General features: G+C 40.3%; 1 protein-coding gene across 3 annotated transcripts; it reads left to right on the top strand.

The window, feature by feature from the left end:
- LOC123991110 (repressor of RNA polymerase III transcription MAF1 homolog) lies at positions 1 to 24,675 on the top strand. 3 transcript variants are annotated; one of them, XM_046292322.1, is made up of 8 exons: positions 1 to 19; positions 11,996 to 12,084; positions 21,073 to 21,201; positions 21,544 to 21,706; positions 22,190 to 22,311; positions 22,568 to 22,687; positions 23,074 to 23,166; positions 23,337 to 24,675. In XM_046292322.1, the coding sequence occupies exons 2-8, from the start codon at positions 12,002 to 12,004 to the stop codon at positions 23,359 to 23,361; spliced, it is 735 nt and encodes a 244-aa protein (XP_046148278.1). In that variant the 5' UTR covers positions 1 to 19; positions 11,996 to 12,001; the 3' UTR covers positions 23,362 to 24,675. The 3 variants fall into 3 exon arrangements, with proteins under 3 accessions (XP_046148278.1, XP_046148277.1, XP_046148279.1); XM_046292321.1 differs by lacking the exon at positions 1 to 19 and adding an exon at positions 10,304 to 10,888; XM_046292323.1 differs by lacking the exons at positions 1 to 19; positions 11,996 to 12,084 and adding an exon at positions 17,305 to 17,365.
- The last annotated feature ends 1,282 nt before the right edge of the window (positions 24,676 to 25,957 follow it).

The following is a 25,957-nucleotide window of genomic DNA, read 5'->3' as shown; positions in this document are numbered from 1 at the left end:
CCTAACCGGCTCTGCTACGGTAAGTAAAATGGTCAGAGTGAAGTATTCTCTCATTTGTGTCTGGAAGTAGCTAGCTAGCAAGCTAGCCAACTTTAGCCAGTTAGCTTGGGTGCTTGGTTGGGACAAACATGCAACCCGCAGAAGGAATACGAGACTACAATTTCCCATCTTTATCAGTGCAATTTTTACACCCAACTGGCTAAAAAAGTTTGAGAGGGTTTATCTAATGTTCATTTGTTTGATTTGAGATCATCTTGCTCTGGCTAGCATTAGTTGTTGATCTTGTTGTTGAGGTGCATAATTAAGGGAGAGAGAGCCTTCCTTTTCATGGTTGTTTGATCAATAGGAATGTAAAGTTCCCAAATATAAGAGCATACATTTGCAGAAATCCATTCAGGTGTATTTTGTGGCTTTTGGCGAATGCCTTCTAATAATCTAAAGTCGCCCTGTTGCAACTGCCTGTAAACACGCAGTCCAGATCAAAGTGAATGATAACATGTTGAACATTTTTAAAGTGTTATTTTTCCAGGGGTTGTATATTAACAGATTTTAATACGATTATGTTGCTAAAATGCTGTCAGTTCCACTTTAACTACAACGTTTCACACACGTCATTTTCAAAGAGATGGCTAAAAACAGAAAGCGTGTTGCAATAAGAAACACACTTCCACTCACCAGATAATGATAATTTTAAACTTATTTTTGCAAGTTATTCTTGAAAAGGAAGAAGCTAGCAAATTTACAACAACATCCTCTTTGATAACACCTGCTGCAGCCACTGCAAACTAGCTGACAACAAAAGCTAGCTAGCTAACTAGGCCGTGGGAACACTACTGCTAGCTATTGCGCAGTGACCTGTTGGCCTTCAAGTTTTTCTATAAATGGTCCCAGCCTTAAAGTCAAAATGTGATTGCTTGATTCTACTGTCACTCCAAAATGTTGCCCTAATACAGTTGAATGGCAGATGCCTTTATCTACTGTAGCTACTGATGGCCTAGCCAATGGCTGACTTAACTAGTTAGATTTATCTTCCCTGAGACCAACAGAGAAAAATCCTGATTGGATCTTTTTTTTCCTCCTCAGTGTTAAACCTTTCCAACACAAAACTGAATAGACTAAATAAGAACATAATTGAAAATAATAATATAATTGTATTATTATAATAATGATTTTATAAATCCTTAGCCCTTCTCTGAAGGTGTAAAATGTCCATTGTTCGTTCTCCACTATGTTTGGGTTAGTAATAATTTGTATAGTGGCTCTATTTCCCTCAGCGTGCATTTTTTCACTATTCTGAATGTCTAAAAAATGCCCATGTTATTCTGAAATATGAACACAGAAATAGTGGACATTTTAAACTCTTATTATGGTGATTTGAAAAAATTGAATTTGACTAGCATTTTTCTAGTCTCGGCCTTGACTCTCGGACCCCTTGTCCCCCTCCCGGTCTCGGTCTTGAGTCGGTCTCGCCCGCCTCTAGTCTTGGTCTTGAATCGGACTCGATTGGCTCTGGTCTTGGTCTTGAATCGGTCTCGGTTTAGGTGGTCTAGAACACAACACTGAATTCCCAGCAGCATGCATGCCTTTTTTAGATAACTGAAGGAAGCACACACATTCTCTTCAGGAAATGTACCTTTTCTAGTTTAGTTATATTTATCATACTTTATAAGTGTTTACTTTGCAGGTTGACTAGCATATTTTGAGTTGCAATGTTCCATACATTGAATGCCCAAATCACCTTGAAGTTCTGTATCTACAAAACAAGTTTTGCAGCCACGTAATCCAAAAGGAAAGCTACAGCTAATGTTTGTTCCCAAAATTACTGTTTGCGATTCACAAATTATTCCTTTGTTCCACATGATTCAATTCACCGATTACAATGGCGATGTAAATTGTTCATTTAGTTTAAAGAATCGATTGATATGAATCAAATCCATTTTTCAATTAAAACACAATTGAAATGTGAAGCAGGCCATCTGTTAAAAAGTAAATAAACTTTGTATGGACTTTATTGTCCATGAGATTATGGGTAGTTGGTTATTTGATTCAAAAGACATAGTCGAAAAACGGAAAACAGCTAGATTTTCGTTTTTGGTTTATGCATTAGAAAAACGAAAATTGGAAGTCGACTTGTTTTCTCATTTATTGTGTCAAAATTGGATATGGAATAACAGAAAAGAAGAATCACTGATCAACAAATAGTATTCCCTGCCAAATAACAGGCTTTGTGAAATTAAGATATGTAGAAATATGCCTCCCGCTACCAAACACACACGCAAAACCAGACTGTAGCATAGAGTAGGCCAGAAGGCTAAATTGAAAAACCTCTATCAAATAAAAAAATGGCGAGGCCGCAAAAGTACTTCTGTGCAAGGGTGTTTATTTACATAGTGATTCTGGGGGGAAAACAATACTGCCACCAAAAGTATACATTATGAGATAGCTAAAAACAATGCTGCCCCATCAAAAGCTCAATCAAAAGAATCCCCCTTTGAACTGAAATAGAGGCTCCTTTGTAGGGGAAGCCCCTCCCATCAGAACATACCAAACACTTTAATTAATTAAGCAAATACCAACATCCAAGCCTACATTTTCACTCAGCTAAACATATCATGAATTAGATACATTGCACCTTTGCAATCCATTTATAATGATACAATATAACACAATATAACACATTTACAAAATCCCGTCACTACTGACATGGTGTCTTCCAATACGTCCATTACCATACAAAAGAGCCATTCGGGACAGGCACTACAAAGCCAGCCCGATTGCTGAAGCTCTGGTCCTTATCCCAGCATACCCAGAAGCTACAGGGACGGAGAAAGAGAACAGAAACATACAAACACTGCATTCATCCATAATATTGATAAGTACAATAAACATTGCTTAAATTAAACATGAACTCTTGTTTGTATATTCTTTATACCATAACAAACTGTTACTGACGGGAGGAAAGAATAAAGTGTGTTAATTACAGTACACTACTGGTCGAAAGAACACCTACTCTATCAAGGGTTTTTCTTTATTTTTACAAGTGTAGAATAATAGTGAAAACATCAAAACTTTGAAATAACACATATGGAATCATGTTGTAACCATAAATGTGTTAAATCAAAATAGATTTTATATTTCAGATTCTTCAAATAGCTACCCTTTGCCTTGATGACAGCTTTGTACACTCTTGGCATTCTCTCAACCAGCTTCACCTGGAATGCTTTTCCAACAGTCTTGAAGGAGTTCCCAACATAAGATGAGCACTTGTTGGCTGCTCTTCCTTCACACTGTGGTCCGACTCATCCAAAGCCATTTAAATTTGGTTGAGGTTGGGGATTGGTGGATGCCAGGTCATTTGATGCAGCATTCCATCACTCTCCATCTTGCTAAAATAGCCCTTACACAGCATGGAGGTGTGTTGGGTCGTCATCCTTGTAAAACTATTGACAGTCCCACCAAGCGCAAACCAAATGGGATGGTGTATCGCTGCAGAATGCTGTGGTAGCCATGCTGGTTAAGTGTGCCTTGAATCCAAATACATCACAGACAGTGTCACCAGCAAAGCACCCCCACACCATGACACCTCCTACTCCATGCTTCACAGTGGGAAATGCACATGCAGATATCATCCGTTCACCCACACCGCGTCTAACAAAGACACAACGGTTGGAACCCACAGTTTCCAATTGGGACCCTCGACCAAAGGACACATTTCCACCGGTCTAATGTCCATTGCTCATGTTTCTTTGCCCAAGCAAGACTCTTCTACTTATTGGTGTCCTTTAGTAATGGTTTCTTTGCAGCAATTCGACCATGAAGGCCTGATTCACACAGTCTCCTCAGGAACAGTTGATGTTGAGATATGTCTGTTACTTGAACTCTGTGAACCATTTATTTGGGCTTCAATTTCTGTGCCTGGTAACTCTAATGAATGTATCCTCTGCAGCAGAGGTAACTCTGGGTCTGTCTTTTCTGTGGCAGTCCTCATGAGAGCCAGTTTCATCATAGCGCTTGATGATTGTTGCGACTGTACTAGAAGAAACCTTCAACGTTCTTCAAATGTTCCGTATTGACTGACCTTCATGTCTTAAAGTAATGATGGACTGTCGTTTCCCTGCTTATTTGAGCTGTTCTCGTCATAATACTTTTACAAAATAGGGCTATCTACTGTATAACCCCCATACCTTGTCACAACAGAACTGATTGGCTCAAATGCATTAAGGAAATAATTCCACAAATTAACTTTTAAGAAGGGACACCTGTTAAAACTTCTTGGCGCACTGATCTCTTTAGCGGGATCATTTTCGTCAACAACCGCTAAATTGCAGAGCGCCAAATTCAAATTAAATTACTAAAAACATTTAATTTTCATGAAATCACAAATGCAATATAACAAAACACAGCTTAGCTTGTTGTTAATCCACCTGGCGTGTCAGATTTGAAAAAAAAATAAGCTTTACAGCAAAAGCTATCCAAGCGTTTATGTTAGGACATCTATCTCAGCAGACAAAACATTACAAACAGCTAGAAGCAAAGTAGATTGGTCACAAATGTAATGTTTTGTCTTAATAAAATGAATTTTGCTTTTCCTTTGATGATCTTTGGATGTTTGCACTCTCCCTTCCTCTCTCTCTTCTCTCTATCGTTCGCCTGCTCCCAGTTATTCCCCTAATCAATCAAATGTTCCTTTTTTCCATAAAGATTATTTTTATGTCCAAAATACCAACATTTGGTTGGCAGTTCTTGATCGAGTCTCCAGTCTGTTCTCGTCATTACGAGTGGAATTATGTCTTATGATTGTAGATTTACTTTACTGGATTAAAGACTCTGTTTTCGCCAAGTCGCTTAAAATGAATCGTCTTTGGATGTTTGCACTCACGACGCTCAGAAATCCACAGGCTCGATCGGTCAGAACGGGGCAGACGAAAATTCCAAATAGTATCCGTAAAGTTCGTAGAAACATGTGAAATGTTTTTTAATAATCAATCCTCAGGTTGTTTTTACAATAAATAATCAATAATATTTCAACCGGAACGTAGCTTTTTCAATAGGAGAGAGAGAGAAAACGTCTGCTCCAAGCTGTTGCGCATGCAAAACTCTGCTGGCACCCAGCCATCCACTGACGCGATGTGATCATACTCGCTCATTTTTCAGAATAAAAGCCTGAAACTATGTTTCTGAAACTATTTCTAAAGACTGTTCACACCATGTGGAATCCATAGAGAAAGGAATCTGGTTGATATCCCTTTAAATAGAGGGAAGGCATGCAATGGAACAGAGAGGTTTCAGGAAAAACAGCACTTCCTGGTTGGATTTTCACCTGCAATATCAGTTCTGTTATACTCACAGACAATATTTTGACAGTTTTGGAAACTTTAGTGTTTTCTATGCTAATCTGACAAATATATGCATATTCTAGATTCTGGGCCTGAGAAATAGGCAGTTTCATTTGGGTACGTTTTTCATCCCAACATCAAAATACCCCCCACACTCAAGAGGTTAATTGAAATGCATTCCAGGTGACTACCTCATGAGGCTGGTTGAGAGAATGCCAAGAGTGTGCAAAGCTGTCATCAAGGCAAAGGGTGGCTATTTGAAGAATCTCAAATATAAAATATATTTAGATTTGTTTAACACTTTTTTGGTTACTAAATGATTCCATATGTGTTATTTCATAGTTTTGATGTCTTAACTATTATTCACAATGTAGAAAATAGTACAAATAAAGAAAAACCCTTGAAGGAGTAGGTGTTATAAAACTTTTGACTGGTAGTGTACGTACTAAGATAGCGAAGTTAACTTGTGTTTTGACCCACATTGCTAATGTATCTGAAAACAGAGCAGGGAGGGGGCGATGAGTTTTTGTGTGTGTATTAGTATACCAAAAGCTGCCTGCAGCCAGTGACGGACTTCTCCGTCACATTACTTTCCTCCTCTCCCGATGCGACCAGGTTCAGGAAGCCGGGATAGGTAGTCCACCGTGACAGTTCATTTTCCTGCCTTGTGACAGATACAGAACCGTAAGGGCTGGAGCTCGAGATACCACCTGGTCACACAAGAATTCCGGTCCTATGAATTCCGGTCCGGTTTTATGATCTGGATCTAGGTCAGAGCTCTGTGGTCCGTGTGTAGGTCAAATTCCCTCCCAAGAAGGTGGTACCGGAGGCTATATAGTGCCCACTTTATAGCCAGGCACTCCTTCTCGATGGTCGAATACCTGGTTTCCCTGGGCAACAGCTTTCGACTCAGGTACAGCACAGGGAGCTCTTCTCCTGGCTCCCCATGGGCCAGTACCACCTTGGCATAGATTCTACAAGTGTCTGGAACTTTATTGGAGGGATGCAACACCATTCTTCCATGAGAACCTCCATAATAACTTCCATAATTTGGTGTTTTGTTGATGGTGGTGTAAAATGCTGTGTCAGGCGCCACTCCAGAATCTCCCACAAGTATTCAATTGGGTGGAGATCTGGTGACTGAGACGACCATTGCATACTGTTTACACTGTTTTCATGCTCATCAAACCATTCAGTGCCCTGTGGATGGGGGCATTGTCATCCTATATGGGCATAGCCATAGTATCCAAATTAATGGTCTGCCCAGAAAAGCTGTACTGGCTCAACGCCCCATTAAGACACTTCATCTTGGTTTTTTATTTATTTTGGCAGTTACCTGTACATAAGCATAATAACACAGTCTGTATCACATTTAAACACTTCATCCAAAGTGCTTTACCTAAACACTTTTTTACATAACTAGGCAAGTCAGTTAAGAACAAATTCTTATTTACAATGACAGCCTACACCAGGCAAATCCAAACGACGCTGGGCCAAGTGTGCGCCGCCCTATGTGACTCCTAATCATGGCTGCTTGTGATACAGCCTGGAATCAAACCAGGGTGTCTGTAGTGATGCCTCTAGCACTGAGATGCAGTGCCTTAGACCACTGCACCAATCGGGAGCCCCTTAAAAACAGGTCTAAATAAATGTAATACTAGCTGAAGTGGATGGTGAATGAATTTGGGCAGTAGTGAATAGATGTGCAAATAAAGTAAATGTCATGAAATCTAATTTTGTCTTAGCTTTTAACTTATAAGATATTTGATTTTATATCACAGGTAAAATGCAGCAATTACATTCACTTCTAATACTCATCAAGAGAAGGATGGGAAGTAGGGGGAAAGGGAGTTTCTTCAACCAAACCCATCTACACCAATCTTCCCCACACCCAAATATCTCAAAACAAGTGTAATTTGTCAACTTTCAGTAAAAAACACACTTGAAGCTAATATAATATAAATATTGAATTAAACCAACTTAATCAAAGAACAGTTGAACAAGTGAGACACAGTTAGGATGAGGGTGTGCAAACACCATAAATCAACTTCCCCTAATGACTCCTGGAGTGAAAAAGAGAAAGCATTGGGCAGTTGAGGAATCATTCAATTTCTATGAGAGGGACACAGTATTTAAACACACAAGTAAAACGTACAGTGCATTCGGAAAGTATTCAGACCCCTTGACTTTATCCAAATTTTGTTACATTCGTTACATTCTTATACTAAAATTGATTATCTTTTTTTTCATTAATCTACACACAATACCCCATAATGACAAAGAAAAAACAATTTTAGACATTTTTGCAAATAAACTCTGCAAAAAAAGAAATGTCCTCTCACTGTCATTTACGTTTATTTTCAGCAAACTTAACATGTGTAAATATTTGTATGAACATAACAAGATTCAACAACTGAGACATAAACTGAACAAGTTCCACAGACATGTGACTAACAGAAATGGAATAGTATGTCCCTAAACAAAGGGGGGTCAAAATCAAAAGTAACAGTCTGTATCTCCTCCCCATGGACTGCACCAGATTTGCCAGTTCTTGCTGTGAGATGTTACCCCACTCTTCCACCAAGGCACCTGTATGTTCCCGGACATTTCTGTGGGGAATGATCTTCGCTGGCCATGGCAAAACACTGACATTCCTGTCTTGCAGGAAATCACTCACAGAACGAGCAGTACGGCTAGTGTCATTGTCATGTCATGATGAGCCTGCAGGAAGGGAGGGAGAAGGATGTCTTCCCTGTAACGCACAGCGTTGTAATTGCCTCACCTCGCTAAACAAAGCCTTTCTCCACTGATTGCTCAGTTTGGCCGCGAGGCCAGCTCTCGGAATAGTCTTGATATTTCCAAACTTCTTCCATTTAAGAATGATGGAGGCCACTGTGTTCTTCGGGACCTTCAATGCTAGAGAAATGTTTTGGTACCCTTCCCCGGATCTGTGCCTCGACACACTCCTGTCTCAGAGCTCAATAGACAATTCCTTTGATCTCATGGCTTGGTTTTTACTCTGACATGCACTGTCAGACCTTATATAGAGGGGTGTGTGCCTTTCCAAATCATGTCCAATCAATTGAATTTACCACAGGTGGACTCCAATCAAGTTGTAGAAACATCTAAAGGATCAATAGAAACAGGATGCACCTGAGCTCAATTTCGAGTCTCATAGCGAAGGGTCTGATTACTTATGTAAATCAGATATCTGTTTTTTAATTTTTAATACATTTGCAAACCTTTGAAAAAAATCTGTTTTCGATTTGTCACAGTATGTAGATTGATGAGGAATATTTTAGAATAAGGCTGTAATGTAACAAAATGTGGAAAAATGGAAGGATGGGGAAGGAGATGAAGGTCTCAGATGAAGTTCAAGCATTCTATCCAGATGTCCATCAAACAGGCCTGCAGGTGCCATCAACCAAGAAAGATGGTCAAGAAGGAGAGCGAGCGAGAGGGCAAAAGATCAATAATCACTGTTGAGCGTTCAATTTAAAATAGTGTCAAACTGTTCTAGTGTCATATTGTTTCAGCACAGTAGGGTACAGCAGGGTACCCTTGTAGGTGCCAGTAGTGCAGGACCTTGAGAGCATCACGTCCACTGTATAGGGCTGAGTGACTGAACTATGTGAAAGGTCCTGTGTGAGTGTGAGATAGCGAGGAATCAGAGTAAGGAGACAATGGACCTGATCGGACAGCTCAGAGCCTTTGCTATTTTCTGTCCATAAGAAACAATTGGATTGGTGGAAGAGGCAGGGCAGGCCTGGAGCAAGGAAGGAGGGTGTGGTCAGCAAGGCATCCCCCGAGGCTGAATGCTCTAAGGTTTTTATCAGAACGGTCGTAGATTAGTTTTGCCTTTTTGCTTTTCCCGACATGGAATCAGTAATTGTTATGCAGGTGAGTGAGGACCCAAAAGCGACTTAACAGAAACTGAGTTTATTAAAGTCCAAACAGAGAAAACATAATCCTCAATCCTGTACAGGAAATGTCCAAACAGGGAAAACATAAATCCTCTTTAGTTGTTGAGGAGAATTGCAGGATAAGCGGCAACAGACTGCAGGTCCCTTCTGGTAGGCGCGGGCCGTAGCGGACAGAGACACCTGCTCACACGCAGCATCTGATGAAAAGGCAAAACACGACAGGACGGAACAAGGACACAGCAAACAAGAATCCGACAAGGACAGAGGCAGAAACCGAGAGAGAAATAGAGACCTAATCAGAGGGCAAAATAGGGGACAGGTGTGAGAGAGTAAACGAGGTCGTTTGAGGAGAATGAGGAACAGCTGGGAGCAGGAACACTGGGAGCGTTTGAGGAGAATGAGAACAGATAGAGAGAGGGATAGAGAGAGAGAAAGAAACCTAATAAGACCAGCAGGGGGAAACGAAGAGAAGAGAAAGCACAGGGACAAGACATGACAATACATGACAGTAATCAAGTAACATCTTTTATTTACTGTATTGGCTGATGTAAGTACACACTAGCTTAATTTGATATGGTTGCATGTGTAACAATTGCTAAGTTAGCTATTCAAAGTGCCAGATGGGTAGAAGTGCCACATAGTAACTGCAGTTCATTATTACTCAGTCAATAAGCACCATCAGTCAGCCAGAAAGTCTAGCAAAGTTAGCGACTAAAAGTAATGGAGAATTCTCACCTTTCTTCAGCAGGTAACTCTGTCTGGGCATTCATCTTGTAGCATGTTGAGGGACTAACTTACTTACACTAGCTAGTATGACTATAGAAAGTATGACTATAGCCAGTAGCCATGTAGGGCTAGCTCGTGCAAGCCAACTTTGTTCAGTTGTTGTTGAGTTTGTTCTATTGGCACAAAATTAAAAATGGAATGAAATGTGTTATTTGTTTTTTGTAATTCCATGTCCCGTTTTTTACACAATAAAGGAGAAACAAGTCGATTTTGGATTTTCAAATTCAGAAACCAAAAACGAAAACGAGTCAATATATTTTCTGTTGTCTTCTGAAATAAATAACTAATGAACGTACGATAGACGGACCGGGTCGAATACAGTGGATTTATTCGGTTTTCATCGTTACTGTTGTTTTGCTTTCAAGTAATCGGTCTGGCTAACTGCACATAGCACAGGGACATTACGAAATAGACAGAAGTGAAAAATCGGTTAGAAAAGGCGACTTGATCGGACAGAAACCGTACGAACGTTAGCTAGCTAATCTCTGTCAAATTAAATTGGTCAAAAGGGATGCCGCTGAAATCCAAATCAGACGGATATTTGGATTTAATGTCGTCTCATTTAATCGGCAGAAACAGTTTTCCGATAAAAGGTTGTACGATAAATCAATTTCGAACGAGCGTATTTTTAAATTGCTGAATTTGAGGAACTAAACGTTAGTAGGTAACCTTAGTCTGACGAATTGAAATCACGGACCGAAAGTGCTACGCTAACATACTAGCTAATTTGGCTGGGCAGACAACAACAGCTCTGTTTTGCATTATTGCAAAATAAACATTGCGAGTGAAATTGGTGAAGACGTTTCAGTTCCACAAAAAGTGCTGACATTATCTTTGACTTTGGTAAGAAGGATTGTGTACATTAGCTACCTAGATAGTAGCAGAGGTTTTTTTAGTGGGGGAGGGGATTAACGTTATCTAGTAAGAAAGAAAGGGGTTGCTCGTTTTGGGACTTTACTTTTTGTTTACCTTCTATATGTTTCCACATACGGGGGTGTCTCCAATGATGTGTAAATGCTGATTATCTAGTGCTGAGCGATTAATGCTTTTTGAAATCAGTTCGATTATTAAAAAATAATCACGATTTCGGTTTCGATTCTTTTTTTTAAATATGACATATTTCAGTTGTTGTGTATATTACGTTTGTTTTATTTTGTTTACTATTATTTCATTCTAAGTTATCATGTCACCTCTTTAGAGCTGCTGTCTGAAATCACTATTTTGTAGTTCAAGGGGTCTGAATACTTTCCGAATGCACTGTATAATGCATACTCCCGAGTGGTGAGGTGGTCTAAGGCACTGCATCTCAGTGCAAGAGGCGACATTGCAGTCCCTGGTTTGATTCCAGGCTGCATTACATCCGGCTGTGATTGGGAGTCGCATTTGGGCAGCGCACAATCGGCCCAGCGTCGTCCGGGGTAGGCCGACATTGTAAATAAGAATTTGTTCTTAACTGACTTGCCTAGTTAAATAAAGGTTAAATAAAATAAATATGCATTTGGAAAGTATTCAGACCCCTTCCCTTTTTCCACATTTTGTTCCGTTACAGACTCATTCTAAAATGTTCCTCATCAATCTACTCACAATAACTCATAATGACAAAGCAATTTAATATTCAACATTTTTTTGTGATCTACAGTTGAGTTAACAGAAAAACAAACAAATGAAATGGAATTCCATTACTTGATCCGAAGTCAGTCAATTCGTTAAATAAATAAAAAAGTAACCACTATTTTGGTTCATCGCTCAGCACTAGTGGAATTCAGACCATTTTCTGCTAACATACCTTTCTGGGAAAAATTTGATCAGCCCGGTCTGAGCCAACCAAGTAGATCAATACCTACACCGTAGGGATAAAATATATTTGATACACCCCTCAGGAAGCAGTGAAAAAGTATTATTGAATGTCCGATGGACTGTCTATTTTAACATTTCCCTTTCTTCTCACAGGCAGCAATGAAACTGTTAGAGAACAGCAGTTTTGAAGCTCTGGGCTCTCAACTTTGTGTTGAAACGGGAGAGTCTCACATCCTGGGCAGGTATTTACCATTACAGCACTGGACCAGCAGTATCAGTAGATCAATTGATCTCATATCTAATCACATGGCACAAGGTGTTCTGCAAAGCCTGCAATACTTATTTAATATTAATATAAATAATATTTAACAGGGTGTACTGGCCATTAGGAGGCTTGTGTGTGAACTGCAAGTACATAGCAAATAGCACATATGAATACCCCTCCCCCCTCCACTCAGGGGTGTATTTCTGATGGGGTTAAGAGGCTCTATTTTAGAAGACAAGATTAACACTTTGGGTCTCTGGGAGCTTCAATAACAACATATGTCAGGGCTGAGGGCACTGGCACTGATATGTAAACACAGAGATAAACAGCAAACTGTCTGAATAAGATGGTCAACCGAACTTAAACAAAATAAACCGTACCTGTCAAAAGTTTGGACACCTACTCATTCAAGGGTTTTTCTTTATTTTTACTATGCTCTACATTGTAGAATAATCAAAACGATCTATCTGGAGCTCCAGCCCTTCCGGTTCTGTGTCTGTCACAAGGCAGGAAAATACACTGTCACTGCTCCGTTATCAGATACATTAGCAATGTGGGTCAAAACACAAGTTAACTTCGCTATCCTAGTACATACACTAACAGTCAAAAGTTTTAGAACACCTACTCATTTCAAGGGTTTTTCTTCATTTGTACTATTTTCTACATTGTATAATAGTGAAGACATCAAAATTATGAAATAACACTTGGAATCATGTAGTAACCTAAAAAGAGTTAAACAAATCCAAATATATTTTAGATTCTTCAAAGTAGCCACCCTTTGCCTTGATGACAGCTTTGCACACGCTTGGCATTCTCTCAACCAGCTTCACCTGGTATGCTTTTCCAACATTCTTGAAGGAGTTCCCACATATGCTGAGCACTCGTTGGCTGCTTTTCCTTCACTCTGCGATCCAACTCATCAGAAACCATCTCAATTTGGTTGAGGTCGGGTGATTGTGGAGGCCAGGTCATCTAATGCAGCACTCCATCACTCTCCTTATTGGTAAAATTGCCCTTACACAGCCTGGAAGTGTATTGGGTCATTGTCCTGTTGAAAAACAAATGATAGTCCCACTAAGTGCAAACCAGATAGGATAATGTATCGCTGCAGAATTCTGTTGTAGCCATACTGGTTAAGTGTGCCTTGAATTCTAAATGAATCAAAGCACTCTTACACTATCACATCTCCTCCATGCGTCACGGTGGGAACCACACATGCAGAGATCATCTGTTCACCTACTCTACGTTTCAAAAGGACATGGCTGTTGGAATCAAAAATCTCAAATTTGGACTCATCATGCCAAAGGACAGATTTCCACCGGTCTAATGTCCATTGCTCGTGTTTCTTGGCCCAAGCAAGTCCCTTCTTCTTATTGGTCTCCTTTAGTAGTGGTTTCTTTGCAGCAATTCAACCATGAAGGCCTGATTCACGCAGTCTCATTTAAACAGTTGATGTTGAGATGTGTCTGTTACTGGAACTACGTGAAGCATTTATTTCGGCTGCAATTTCTGAGGCTGGTATCTCTAATGAACTTATCCTCTGCAGCAGAGGTAACTCTGGGTCTTTTTTTCCTGTGGCGGTCCTCATGAGAGCCAGTTTCATCCTAGCTCTTGGTGGTTTTTGCGTCTGCACTTGAAGAAATTTTCAAAGTTCTTCAAATGTTACGTATTGACTGATCTTCATATCTTAAAGTAATGATAGACTACCTTTTCTCTATGCTTATTTGAGCTGTTCCTGCAATAATATGTATTTGTATAAGGTTATCTTCTGTATATCACCCTTACCTTGTCACATCACAACTGATTGGCTCAAACTCATTAAGAAGAAAATAAATTCCGCAAATTAACTTTTAACAAGGCACACCTGTTAATTGAAATGTATTCCAGGTGACTACCTCATGAAGCTGGTTAAGAGAATGCCAAGAGTGTGCAAAGCTGTCATCAAGGCAAAGGGTGGCTACTTTGAACAATCTCAAATATAAAACATTTTGATTTGTTTAGCAATTTTTTGGGTTACTACATGATTCCATATGTGTTATTTATAGTTTTGATGTCTTCACTATTATTCCACAATGTATAAAATAATACAAATAAAAACCCTTGAATGAGACGGTGTCCAAACTTTGGACTGGTACTAATATCTTTATATTATACAGTGCCTTCGGGGAAGTGTTCAGAGCCCTTTATTTTTTCCACATTTTGTTACGTTACAGCCTTATTCAAAAATGTATAAAAACATTTTTTTTTTATCCTCAGCAATCTACACACAATACCCCATAATGACAAAGCGAAAACAGGTCAATATCGTGTGTTATGCAGTAGAATTGCCATAGAAATGTTGCCCTATTCAATCCCTGTAGCAATTACTGGTAATGTGGAACGTTTAGCTAAATAGGCGTAATCTCGCTTGCAAAAAGTCTTAATCCCGCAAATAGGGTGGATGGATGAGTGTTTTGTGTTATGCGACAGAGGGTTAGATTAACTGAACTGCAGTTAGCCCACCAACTTTGATAAACAACCAGAAATAACTATTTACTTTCTGGTTCATGAAGAAAGCTGAACGTCTTTGTGTTTTTGATTGTTGAGTTAAGCCTGAAATGGGCATGGTCTACTTATCTTTAAAAATATTCAGGCAAGTTAGCAGGCTAACTCATTGATCCTTCTTAGTAGGAAGCCCTTCAGGCTTTGAGGTAACAGTAGGAACAGGGATGTTGCATAATGGACTCTAGGTTATGAGACCAGTGGATACAGTAATGGTGGTGATGACCCCTGTCCTGGCTATGATCAATAGGGGCAGTCTGATGCAGGACAGGGTGTACTCTTACAGGGCTTTGTGGCTATTTGTAGACTGTGTAATGGGGAGTGGTATGGAGCGTAAACCAGGGGAGAACGACTGACCCGTCTCATTGAAGCCACAACGTTCAAGGCCGAATGCTGAACTGCAGCATTGTTTTCAGAAAAACTATTATAGGTTAAATCTGTATGAATTCAATAACTTTTTGACAGCATCTCTTTTGATTTAGACAAAATTTTCAATGCATGTTTGCCCATGGAAGAAGAAGTCAGAAAGTTACTTTTTGGACTTAAATGCAAAAACATTCAGGGGATAGAGGTGCTCAAAGTTGACCCATTTTTGTCTTCATCACTAGAAAATATAAACGGTTGAGTTGGATATCATTTAAAAGCTTAAACAGGGTTGTTAAACTATTTTATTTCAGATGTTTTTTTTTGTTTTTTTTACTTCAATTATCTAAAAATGCGTAGCCTCCGATTTGTTTTTTCTTCTTCAGACTAGAGGTTAGCTTAGACTAGAGGTCGACCGATTAATTGGAATGGCCGATTAATTAGGGCTGATTTCAAGTTTTCATAACAATCGGAAATCTGTATTTTTGGGCACCGATTTGCCGATTTTTATTTTTTATTATTATTTTTTATATATATATTTATATTTTTATATTATATTTTATATTTTAAAAAAAATAAAATTAATACCTTTTATTCGACTAGGTAAGTCACATTCTTATTTTCAATGACGGCCTAGGAACGGTGGGTTAACTGCCTTGTTCAGGGGCAGAACGACAGATTTTTATCTTGTCAGCTCGGGGGATCCAGTCTTGCAACCTTACAGTTAAGTAGTCCAACACAATCACGACCTGCCTCTCTCTGGTTGCACTCCACAAGGAGACTGCCTGTTACGTGAATGCAGTAAGCCAATGCTAGCTAGCATTAAACTTATCTTATCAAAAACAATCAATCATAACCACTAGTTAACTACACATGGTTGATGATTTTACTAGATATTATCTAGTGTGTCCTGTGTTTCATATAATCTGACTGAGCATACAAGTATCTAAGTATCTGACTGAGTGGTGGTAGGCAGAAGCAGGCGCGTAAACATTCATTCAAACAGCACTTTCGTGCGTTTTGCCAGCAGCTCTTCGTTGTGCGTCAAGTATTGCGCTGTTTATGACTTAAAGCCTATCAACTCCTGAGATGAGGCTGGTGTAATATATATATATAGACACACACACACGCAAAGATTGACCTTTTCTCATTCTCAATCCCCTTGACTTTTTCTATATTGTGTTGTATATTGCCTTATTCTAGTTGAAGTCGGAAGTTTGCTTACACCTTAGCCAAATACATTTGGACTCAGTTTTTCACAATTCCGGACATTTAATCCTCGTAAAAATGCCCTGTTTTAGGTCAGTTAGGATCACCACTTTATTTTAAGAATGTGAAATGTCATCACATTCCCAGTGGGTCAGAGGTTTACATACACTCAATTTGTATTCGGTAGCATTGCCTTTAACTTGGGTCAAATGTTTCGGGTAGCCTTCCACAAGCTTCCCACAATAAGTTGGGAGAATTTTGGCCCATTCCTCCTGACAGAGCTGGTGTAACTGAGTCAGTTTTGTAGACCTCCTTGCTCGCACACACTTTTTCAGTTCTACCCACACATTTTCTATAGGATTGACGTTAGGGCTTTGTGATGGCCACTCCAATACGTTGACTTTGTTGTCCTTAAGCCATTTTGCCACAACTTTGGAAGTATGCTTTGGGTCATTGTCCATTTGGAAAAACCCATTTGCAACCAAGCTTTAACTTCCTCACTGATGTCTTGAGATGTTGCTTCACTATATCCACATAATTTTTCTCCCTCATGATGCCATCTATTTTGTGAAGTGCACCAGTCCCTCCTGCAGCAAAGCACCCCCACAACATGATGCTGCCACTCCCGTGCCTCACGGCTGGGATGGTGTTCTTCAGCTTCCAAGCCTCCCCCTTTTTCCTCCAAACATAACGATGGTCATTATGGCCAAACAGTTCTATTTCTGTTTCGTCAGACCAGATGGGGTGAAAAAAGTACTATCTTTGTCCCCATGTGCAGTTCCAAACCGTATTCTGGCTTTTTTTATGGTGGTTTTGGAGCAGTGGCTTCTTCCTTGCTGAGCGGCCTTTCAGGTTATGTCTATATAGGACTTGTTTTACTGTTTTATCTGTTTCCTCCAGCATCTTCACAAGGTCCTTTGCTGTTGTTCTGCAATTGATTTGCACTTTTCGCACCAATGTAGGTTCATCTCTAGGATACAGAACGCGTCTCCTTCCTGAGCGGTATAACGTGGTACCTTCAGGCATTTTGAAAAATTTCCCAAGGATGAACCAGACTTGTGGAGGTCTACAATTTTTTTCTGAGGTCTTGGCTGATTTCTTTTGATTTTCCCATGATGTCAAGCGAAGAGGCACTGAGTTTGAAGGTAGGCCTTGAAATACATCCACAGGTACACCTCCAATTGACTCAAATGATGTCAATTAGTCTATCAGAAGCTTCTAAAGCTGTGACATCATTTTCTGGAATTTTCCAAGCTGTTTAAAGGCACAATAAACTTAGTGTATGTAAACCTCTGACCCACTGGAATTATGATACAGTGAATTATAAGTGAAATAATTGTTGGAAAAAATTACTTGTCATGCACAAAGTAGATGTCCTAACTGACTTGCCAAAACTATTGTTTGTTAATTATGACTCCAACCTAAGTGTATGTAAACATCCGACTTCAACTGTATATATGTCATTTTTGTGGAAGACAATCATTGTACCAATATTTGCTTCTATTATGCAAACTGTATGTTCTTTAAGCAATTTATTTAAATATCGCACACAGAAGAAGTTATAAGGATAATTTTAATTGCTAATTGCAGCTGTCAGTACACCAGTCAGCCTTCAGCTTGAGATACTCAGTGAGAGGGCACAGCCCTGAGCTAGCTTGCAATGTCACTTCCTGGAGTAGCTGAAACTGCAAATTTTGGACGCCATCTTAACAAATGTTATTTGCTTCAAATGCGCTATTGAGTCTACACATAGGAATGAATGGTGTCACGTGATCAATGACTATCTATTTATACGCAGTCATTTGCATAGAGACACATACACACACAGCTAGGCACTGAAATAGCTACCAAGTGCTGGTGTTTAGACTGCTGCTTACTGAATTAGAATGGGCAACAATGGCAGCAAGACCCGTGCTGGCACCATGTGACCCAATGAGGCTGCTTCTTTCCACCCTAATAAAGAGCCTAAATCTGCCAATACTCAGCAAAGTTCAACTGGACCCATTACTAATGATAAACGGAGCACACACTCGCACATGAATTTGAGGAAGTTCACAAATTCTGTCAGTGATAGTTTTCCTTAGAATGTCAGTTTCTGGATAAATAATAATACTATTTATTTGATTGAACCGGGAAGTCTGTTTTGTCTGTAAATGAAAAGTAGGCCAGTCACGTCACCACCCCCGTGACCTTTGCTCCTTCCTATAATAAGACTGGGCCACAGTGTGTCTCTGAGCCAGATTTTGGGTTGCACAACCCCTGCTCTTACATAACTGGGGGTGAGGGGAAAATAAACACACGACTGGACTCTGCTCCACTCCGTCTGCATTCCACCCATACCCCTCAACTGGAACACAGTGAAACAGAGACACAGACATACAGAACACTGCCTTGCACAAGTATTTAGACCTCTTGGATTTTCTTCACATTTTATTGTGTTACAAAGTGGGATTAAAATAGATGTCAAAGTGGGGGGGGGTGACCTTTTTTTAATGATAAAACATTTAATAACTAATATTCAGCCATTTTGTTTATGCAAGCCTAAATTAGTTCAGGAGTAAAATGTTGCTAAACAAATCACAAAGTTACATGGACTCACTCTGTGTGAAGTTATAGGGGTTGACATTCTTTTTTAAATTTCTAACCCTTCCTCTCTCCCCTCAGCCAAGTATTGCATTTCAAGCACAGATTCGACTACAAAGACCAGGGAGCTTTTTGAAGGCCTGGTAAAAAAATAGGACAGTGATTTGTAGGTGGTTAACAATAACAAATCAGACATTGAATATATCTTTAAGCACGGTCTAGTTAATTATGCTGTGCGTTATGCATGGCTTGACGTAACTTTTTTTGCCACTTGTCCTTTTCTTTTACTTGTCCAATAGCACAAGTCACATATATATATATATATAAAAATATATATAAAAATATTTTTTTAAAGCATTGAGGCTGATGCAACAGATCAGACCGTTTAGCTTAAAATGTTTAAGTTTTATTTCTTCATATTATAAGCTCAACAATGCGCACATGGCTGTTGGCTACATGCGAATGTTCCAAAATGCAATTAGCAGGGAAACACCTTTCTCAAAAGCGCACCTCACGCGCAAGTGGTTTCATGTGACAGAGATGAAAGTATGGGGAGATCTAAAGATGCATCAACTAGCATGGGTTACTAATATGACTAGTATTATGCGTTTGGCTGTAGGACAATTAACGAACGTTGATTTGAAAGCCAGTAGAACATGATAAATGCTGGTTTTAATGACATATTAAGGGTTTATAAAATAATTCCTTCATTTCAGTGGTCGTATTTTGGCTAGGCTACTTTGAAACAAGACATACTTCATAAAATGACATACAATGTCCAGGTTTTAAACAATGAAGTTTTATGGTTAAATAGTTTTCAAATGTTGACCGCCTCCGCTCAGATTCAAGGTAGGTGATGTTGCGGTGCACAGCAGGCACTGTCCTTCTCTCTCTGGTCTTGTGATCATTTGATCTGCTGTTAATTATCCTTCATTATGTTAGTCAAACATGACTGGTGTTTCGCCTATATGTATGTAATTCAAACTCTCATTAAAGTTTGGCTACATTTTCCTGGCGCCTCTGTCATGTCAGCATCGGTTTGAACATGAGGCTGTAGCCAATATGCATATCACCTTCACTGTGACATGTCATTTTGTATTTTATTTATGTAGGCTACATGAAACAGATTTTAATATTATTCCAGTGTTGGTCTCTCTGATTAAATTCTGATCGGAGTAATTGTTTGATATTGTGAATTCTATGTTTTACATTTCTACTTTTCCATTCGGACTGCTTAAATCTACAGTGTATTCTTATCTGAATTTATTTTTTTAAATGTTACTTGTCGCAGACGGGAGGACTAGCGTTAATGTCGATTCCCACCTTATGTATTAAACCACCCAGAAACCTAAAAGATATAGTCGTCCTTCTGAACTGAGCTGTAGGACAGGAATGAAACTGCTCAGGGATGAGGCTATTGATGCTTTTAAAACGGTGTGGTAAACCGTTGGGTTGAGCGTGCAGAGATTGACACAGAGACAGGGAGGTTTTAGTCCGCAAAAAAACAACTTTACTAGGACAGAAAATAAACATTACAAAGAAAATCACTTAGGTCTTGAAATTCATCCACAATTACACCTCCAATTGCCTATCAGATGCTTCTAAAGCCATGACATAATTTTCTGCAATTTTCCAAGCTGTTTAAAGGCACAGTCAACTTCTGACCCACTGAAATTGTGATACAGTGAATTATAAGTTAAATAATATGTCTGTAGAAAATGACTTGTGTTAAGCACAAAGTAGATGTCCTAACCGACATGCCAAAACTATAGTTTGTTAACAAGAAATTTGTGGAGTGGTTGAAAAACTATTTTTAATGACTCCAACCTAAGTGTATGTAAACTTCTGACTTCAACTGTAGCTAGCTACATTTCCTAATGTTTTGCTTGATGTTAGTCTTGCATTTTAACTTGCTACCGGAAAACTACACAGCTGGAGGAAAGCACCAGAGAAAAGTAGCTTCACAACAGTCAGAGCGCTGTCTGGTGATCCAGTGGTGAAAGCAAAGATATTTCATCCAAGTGGAGAACTGCAACTGAAGCACAAAATTTGTCCATTTTAGATCTGCATTTTCAAAACACAGCAAGATATTGTTTGTGTTTTATCCTTCATTTTATGAGTAAAAAAAACGCAAAATCCTGCATTAGCATGACCCCTGAGTATTGAATAATATGTAGTTTGATACAATACCCATGTTCTCCTTAGTCAGTAGCTAAATGGATGTCCACTTGACAAAAGTTAACTCTGGGATTTTTATCTGTCTCTATAGGATTGAGAGCTACTCCTGCAAGATGGCTGGTGATGACAAGCACATGTTTAAGCAATTTTGCCAGGAGGGGGAGCCACATGTCCTAGAGGCCCTTTCGCCCCCCCAGTCCAGCGCCACCAGCCCACCCCAGTAAGTACCACAGCCACACCCCTTATTAATGTTTACATCACACTAGGAATGAAACGGAAGCAAAGGGAGGGACTGCCTGTTTTCCATTGCAGAATGTTTTGCACTAATGCATTGATACTGGTGTTGTGTCACAGTATTAGTCTCTTATGTGGCACACTAAGGGGGTGGCAGGTAGCCTAGCGATTAAGAGCATTGGTCTAGTAACCATAAGGTCACTGGTTCGAATCCCTGAGCCGACTAGGTGAAAAATATGTCTGTGCCCAAGATAATTAATTGTAACTTCCCAACCAAATTACTGAACTCTCTCCCTCTCTCTCTACTCATCTCACTTGTTTTGTGCAGACTGGGGAAGAGCAGTGAGGATGCCGAAAACCCTCTGAGTGACAAGTGTTGCAGGAAGACCTTGTTCTACCTCATCACCACGCTCAACGAGTCGTTCAGGCCCGACTACGACTTCAGCGCAGCCCGGGCCCACGAGTTTAGCCGTGAGCCCAGCCTCAACTGGGTCAGTAGCACTGCCTCTGCTCCTCTCATGATTACACCACTTTAGAATGACTTAAAACCAATCTAATTGGGCGGTCATTCATGCCTAATTTCAGAATTGCCCAGATACTCATATACAGATACGTTGCATCATCCCATGCAAGTCCCGGAAGCACATTGTTACAAAGCCATACACATAAGGGGAAGGTAGTGAGTTTTCTACAAGGGGCTTATGGAATATCACAGGCTGTAAGATAGGTGTCAAACTTAATTCCTGGAGGACCATGTCTGCTGGTTTTGTTTTATTTCGTTTTGTGTCTAATGATGACCTAAACCACCAGGTGACGAAGCATTCACCTTAATTATAACCTGATTTATCACAATAACCTTAAACGATCAATCAAGTGCAGACACTCGGCCCTCCACAAGATTTGAGTTTGACAGGTCCACACATCTGTGATGTGAATAAGTGGTCCTAACGATGGTGTGCCCGTGTCTCCTCCAGGTGGCGAATGCAGTGAGCAGCAGCCTGTACTCATCAGTCGGGGTGGAGTTCAACTCCCTGGGGCCTGAGCTGTGGAACTCCATCGACCAGGAAATTTGCCTGCAGGATTGTGACATTTACAGGTGTGCGTGGGAGATATGGTGGTTCCGCGTGGCTCAGTTGGTAGAGCATGGCGCTTGCAACGTCAGGCTTGTGTATTCGATTATCACGGTGGACCAGTAACATAAAATTTAAAAAATGCATGCATTCACTACTGTAAGTCGTTCTGGATAAGAGCGTCTGCTAAATGACTAACACGTGAGCGTAAATGTATATGCTGCTTGTTGTGTTTGTCGCCGGTATATGTAGTATATTTATAATGTCCTTATTTGTCCTCAGCTACAACCCTGACCTGGACTCAGACCCCTTTGGGGAGGAAGGCAGCCTCTGGTCCTTCAACTACTTCTTCTACAACAAGAAGCTGAAGAGGATTGTATTCTTCACCTGTCGCTCCGTCAGGTGAGCAGCCACAGCGGGCTTCAGTCGGACTCCATTATCAATGCAGTCTGTGACGATACACATATGAGTTTGTTAGTTCTATTCAGCCAGTCCGAAGCAGTTTCTGGCCTGTGGATGACTTTCTATGGTCCACTGTGTATGTTCTTAAAATTGGAGTTGAAAGTTGATTGGGCTTGATGTGCCGAGGCAGCTTGTTCACAACCCAAAGCCTGTCCTATCTCATGATGTGTCTGTGACTGTTATCCATTACCAGGAGGTCAAAAGGCCAGGAAAGGGGACTACCAGGTCAACTCCAAAAACTCCACAAACAATCTGTCAAACAGAGCAACCACATGTACCTGTATGATTGATTAATGAGGCATGGTTTTTCTGCTTTATTTCCACAGTGTCTTGAGTGGGTATGGCTGCGGTTGTCTGGACAACGAGTTGGACATGGAGCTGGATGATGAAGAGGAGATGGATGGATTCACTGAGGACAGGTGGGATCATGTTACTATAGTAATGTTACTACCTGCTTATACTCTTCCAGTGCACCGATGGGCCTCAGTCTTACATATATATACTTTTGTCTGTGCGTGGCGGTTACATTTAGGTTTTGTGTCTAAATAGAGCCATGATTGACACTGCCTTTTTCTCTCCCCGTCGGCAGGTTCCCCAGAGCTCTTTGTGTCTAGGCACACCCATGCCAAACTTCTACGCCTACACAACCTCCTCCCCCTTCACCTATCCTGTTTATTTTTTCCTCATCTAGTCTTGTTTTTTTTCTTTGTCTCGATGTTCTGTACAGCCTGACCCAGGAAGCCATTTGCTCATGTAGAGGAAAAACATTTTTTCCCCCCCATTGACAAGTGCATGTTTCACGCCTTTCACATCAGCTCGATCCGACCCATACCGTGAAGGACGTTTTCGAAATGCCCACGGTAACTGGGATCTAGGTCTCCTGTTTATTGTGCTTCCTCTATCTTCCGTTGTCGCTGAGCTAAGAACTGACTCTGTGCCTGATCATTTGATGGAAGGACCTTCCTATGCCTCTCAAACCACATCCTCGTCACCTGAAACCAGCCTCTGCTTGGATGCTGCACTCTTAAAGAAACCCTCCCAATACTTATTGGATCTGTCTTGGATATTTATGGTCAAGAGAGACCATGGACAGCTAACCCTGACAAGCAAACATTCTCTTTTATTAAAAATCGCAGCAGATGATGTCACAGAAACGGCTGTGTAAGTGGAGATAGAAGTCCACAGTGCAACACCAGCATGAGTAAGAGCCATGAAAGGGGAGGGACTTATTACATCAAACTTCTCCAATCCCACACTGGGTAGACGATGGAACAACGACAGCTAATTCGATTGACTGTCTATCCAGCTGATTTCCATTTGTGACTGCTTCCTTTGTGTGGCTTTTATGCTTGACAGTGGTGTTAATGTGAGAACTGAAAACTTTTATAGCTCCCAAGTTTTTAAACGAATGCTGCTTTTGTAATGGAAACATTGTAATATCTTATGTTGTCTTATTACTGCACATGACATGTGTAGATGGGAGATGGAGATGACTCTGCCAAGGAAAGCAATGACATCAGACTTGCAGCTTATACAAGATCACTTTCATGAGCGCCTCTGTCACATTGTTCTGCCTATCAGTAACCATGTTCCTCAATGTGTGTTTTTTCTGATTCCCTTATGATTTAGGCTAACCTATTGTAAAACTTGTACCCATTTTCCTCTGCTACAATCATCCACTTATTTTAATGCTCAAACATTACAAAGGCTTTGATGTAAAGCCAAGTGAATGTACTAAACACAGACAGCAAAGGCATCAGCGATAGTTCCAGTAATGTTATTAAAGTGTTTTACAGTATTTTTTAGAAAGAAAGACCCATTTATCTCTGTGTTCCCTGTGTAAGGCTTGTGAACCTCCCATGATGACCTCCGTTCAGGACCTGTTTTGATTATACAGCATATGTTAATAAAGTTGTGTTTGAACCAAAGAGTGTCCTCTGTGTTGTCATAGAGAGTGGACACGGGCAGCTCACCCAACACAACACATCCCACTCACAGGGAGGAAGAGGACCAAAATGAAGATGTTTTGAACAGTAATGACAACAATGTGATACAGCAGTGTAAGGTATAGTTAACCATGTTTCCTACAAGAGGAACGTGTTATGTTACACCTCACACCACAACCTTTTTAATAACTAAAAGTGTTCCTTTTGACATTTTTGAGTAATGCAAAGAAACATGGAAGGGGCTATAAACTTGGTCCTGCTCAATCGTCTTCCTTAAATTAGGTAAGAGGCAGTGAACAGACCTCCTATAACAATGGTAAACCTTCAATAAATAATTGGAATAGCACAAGCTATACTTCACCATGGGCGCAACTTTGGTTTTAGAATTGCTATTTCAGAAAAAATGCTTTTTCAGAATTTGGGGGTGACTTGTCCCTCCCGTCCCCAGTGAAAGATACGCCCCTGCTTATCACGACTGATTTAACATTTTAATGTTCTTACATTGTAAATGGCGGTCATCTTCATCTTGGAGACTAGAGGTATGATCAGTGGAGAAAAGGACCAGTGCATGAAAGTCCAGAAGCGAACTATGGCTAGGGAACACCAAACCAGGCAGCTAGAGGTTGACTTCAGACAGATGGATGCTACAGCTAGATAGAGGGGCTCAGAACCCCTCATGCAGTGGGGATGAAGCAGAAAAGAGAAACATGCAGTGGGGTTAATATCTCATTAAGCCAATAACCAAAACTTCTGCACTATAACAACACAGCTACAGAAACAAAAGGAGTCTAGGAACACAAATGAAAAGATAATTGAATGAAAAGTAAAAGTACAAGAATGGATAAAGGGGTTGAAGGGGCGAGAATGGATGGACAGAGAGAGGTTATACAAAGTTTTTACCTAATATAGAAATCCCTGCATGCTCCTCCTTCCTCCCTACCTGCCTCCCGCTTCCTCCCTGCACACCACGGGAGGCTGTTGAGGGGAGGACGGCTCATAATATTGGCCAAAATGGAGCAAATGGAATGGCATCAAACACCTGGAAACCAAAACGTTTGATGTATTTGATACCATTCACGAATACCGCTACAGTCCTTACCACGAGCCTGTTCTCCCCAATTAAGGTGCCATCAACCTACTGTGCTGCACACGTCCTCCTTAATCCGTGTGACCTGAGTGAAGCCAATGCAGCCGCTAGGGGCACACATAGCTCACAACACATCAACACAGTTGAAGATTGCTCCTCCAAGTTGCTGCTCCTTCC

Source organism: Oncorhynchus gorbuscha, linkage group LG12, assembly GCF_021184085.1.
Source record: "Oncorhynchus gorbuscha isolate QuinsamMale2020 ecotype Even-year linkage group LG12, OgorEven_v1.0, whole genome shotgun sequence".
Classification (NCBI taxonomy): Eukaryota; Metazoa; Chordata; class Actinopteri; order Salmoniformes; family Salmonidae; genus Oncorhynchus; species Oncorhynchus gorbuscha.
Note: the sequence above shows the minus strand (reverse complement) of the source record. Positions and strands in the feature narration are given on the sequence as shown.

Bases quoted from the DNA above. Each gene is read 5' to 3' on its own strand.
- LOC123991110 (XM_046292322.1), top strand. From the start codon at position 12,002: ATGAAACTGTTAGAGAACAGCAGTTTTGAAGCTCTGGGCTCTCAACTT. The intron at 12,085-21,072 runs GTATTTACCATT...CTGTCTCTATAG, and splicing joins GAGTCTCACATCCTGGGCAG to GATTGAGAGCTACTCCTGCA. The intron at 21,707-22,189 runs GTCAGTAGCACT...TGTCTCCTCCAG, and splicing joins GTGAGCCCAGCCTCAACTGG to GTGGCGAATGCAGTGAGCAG.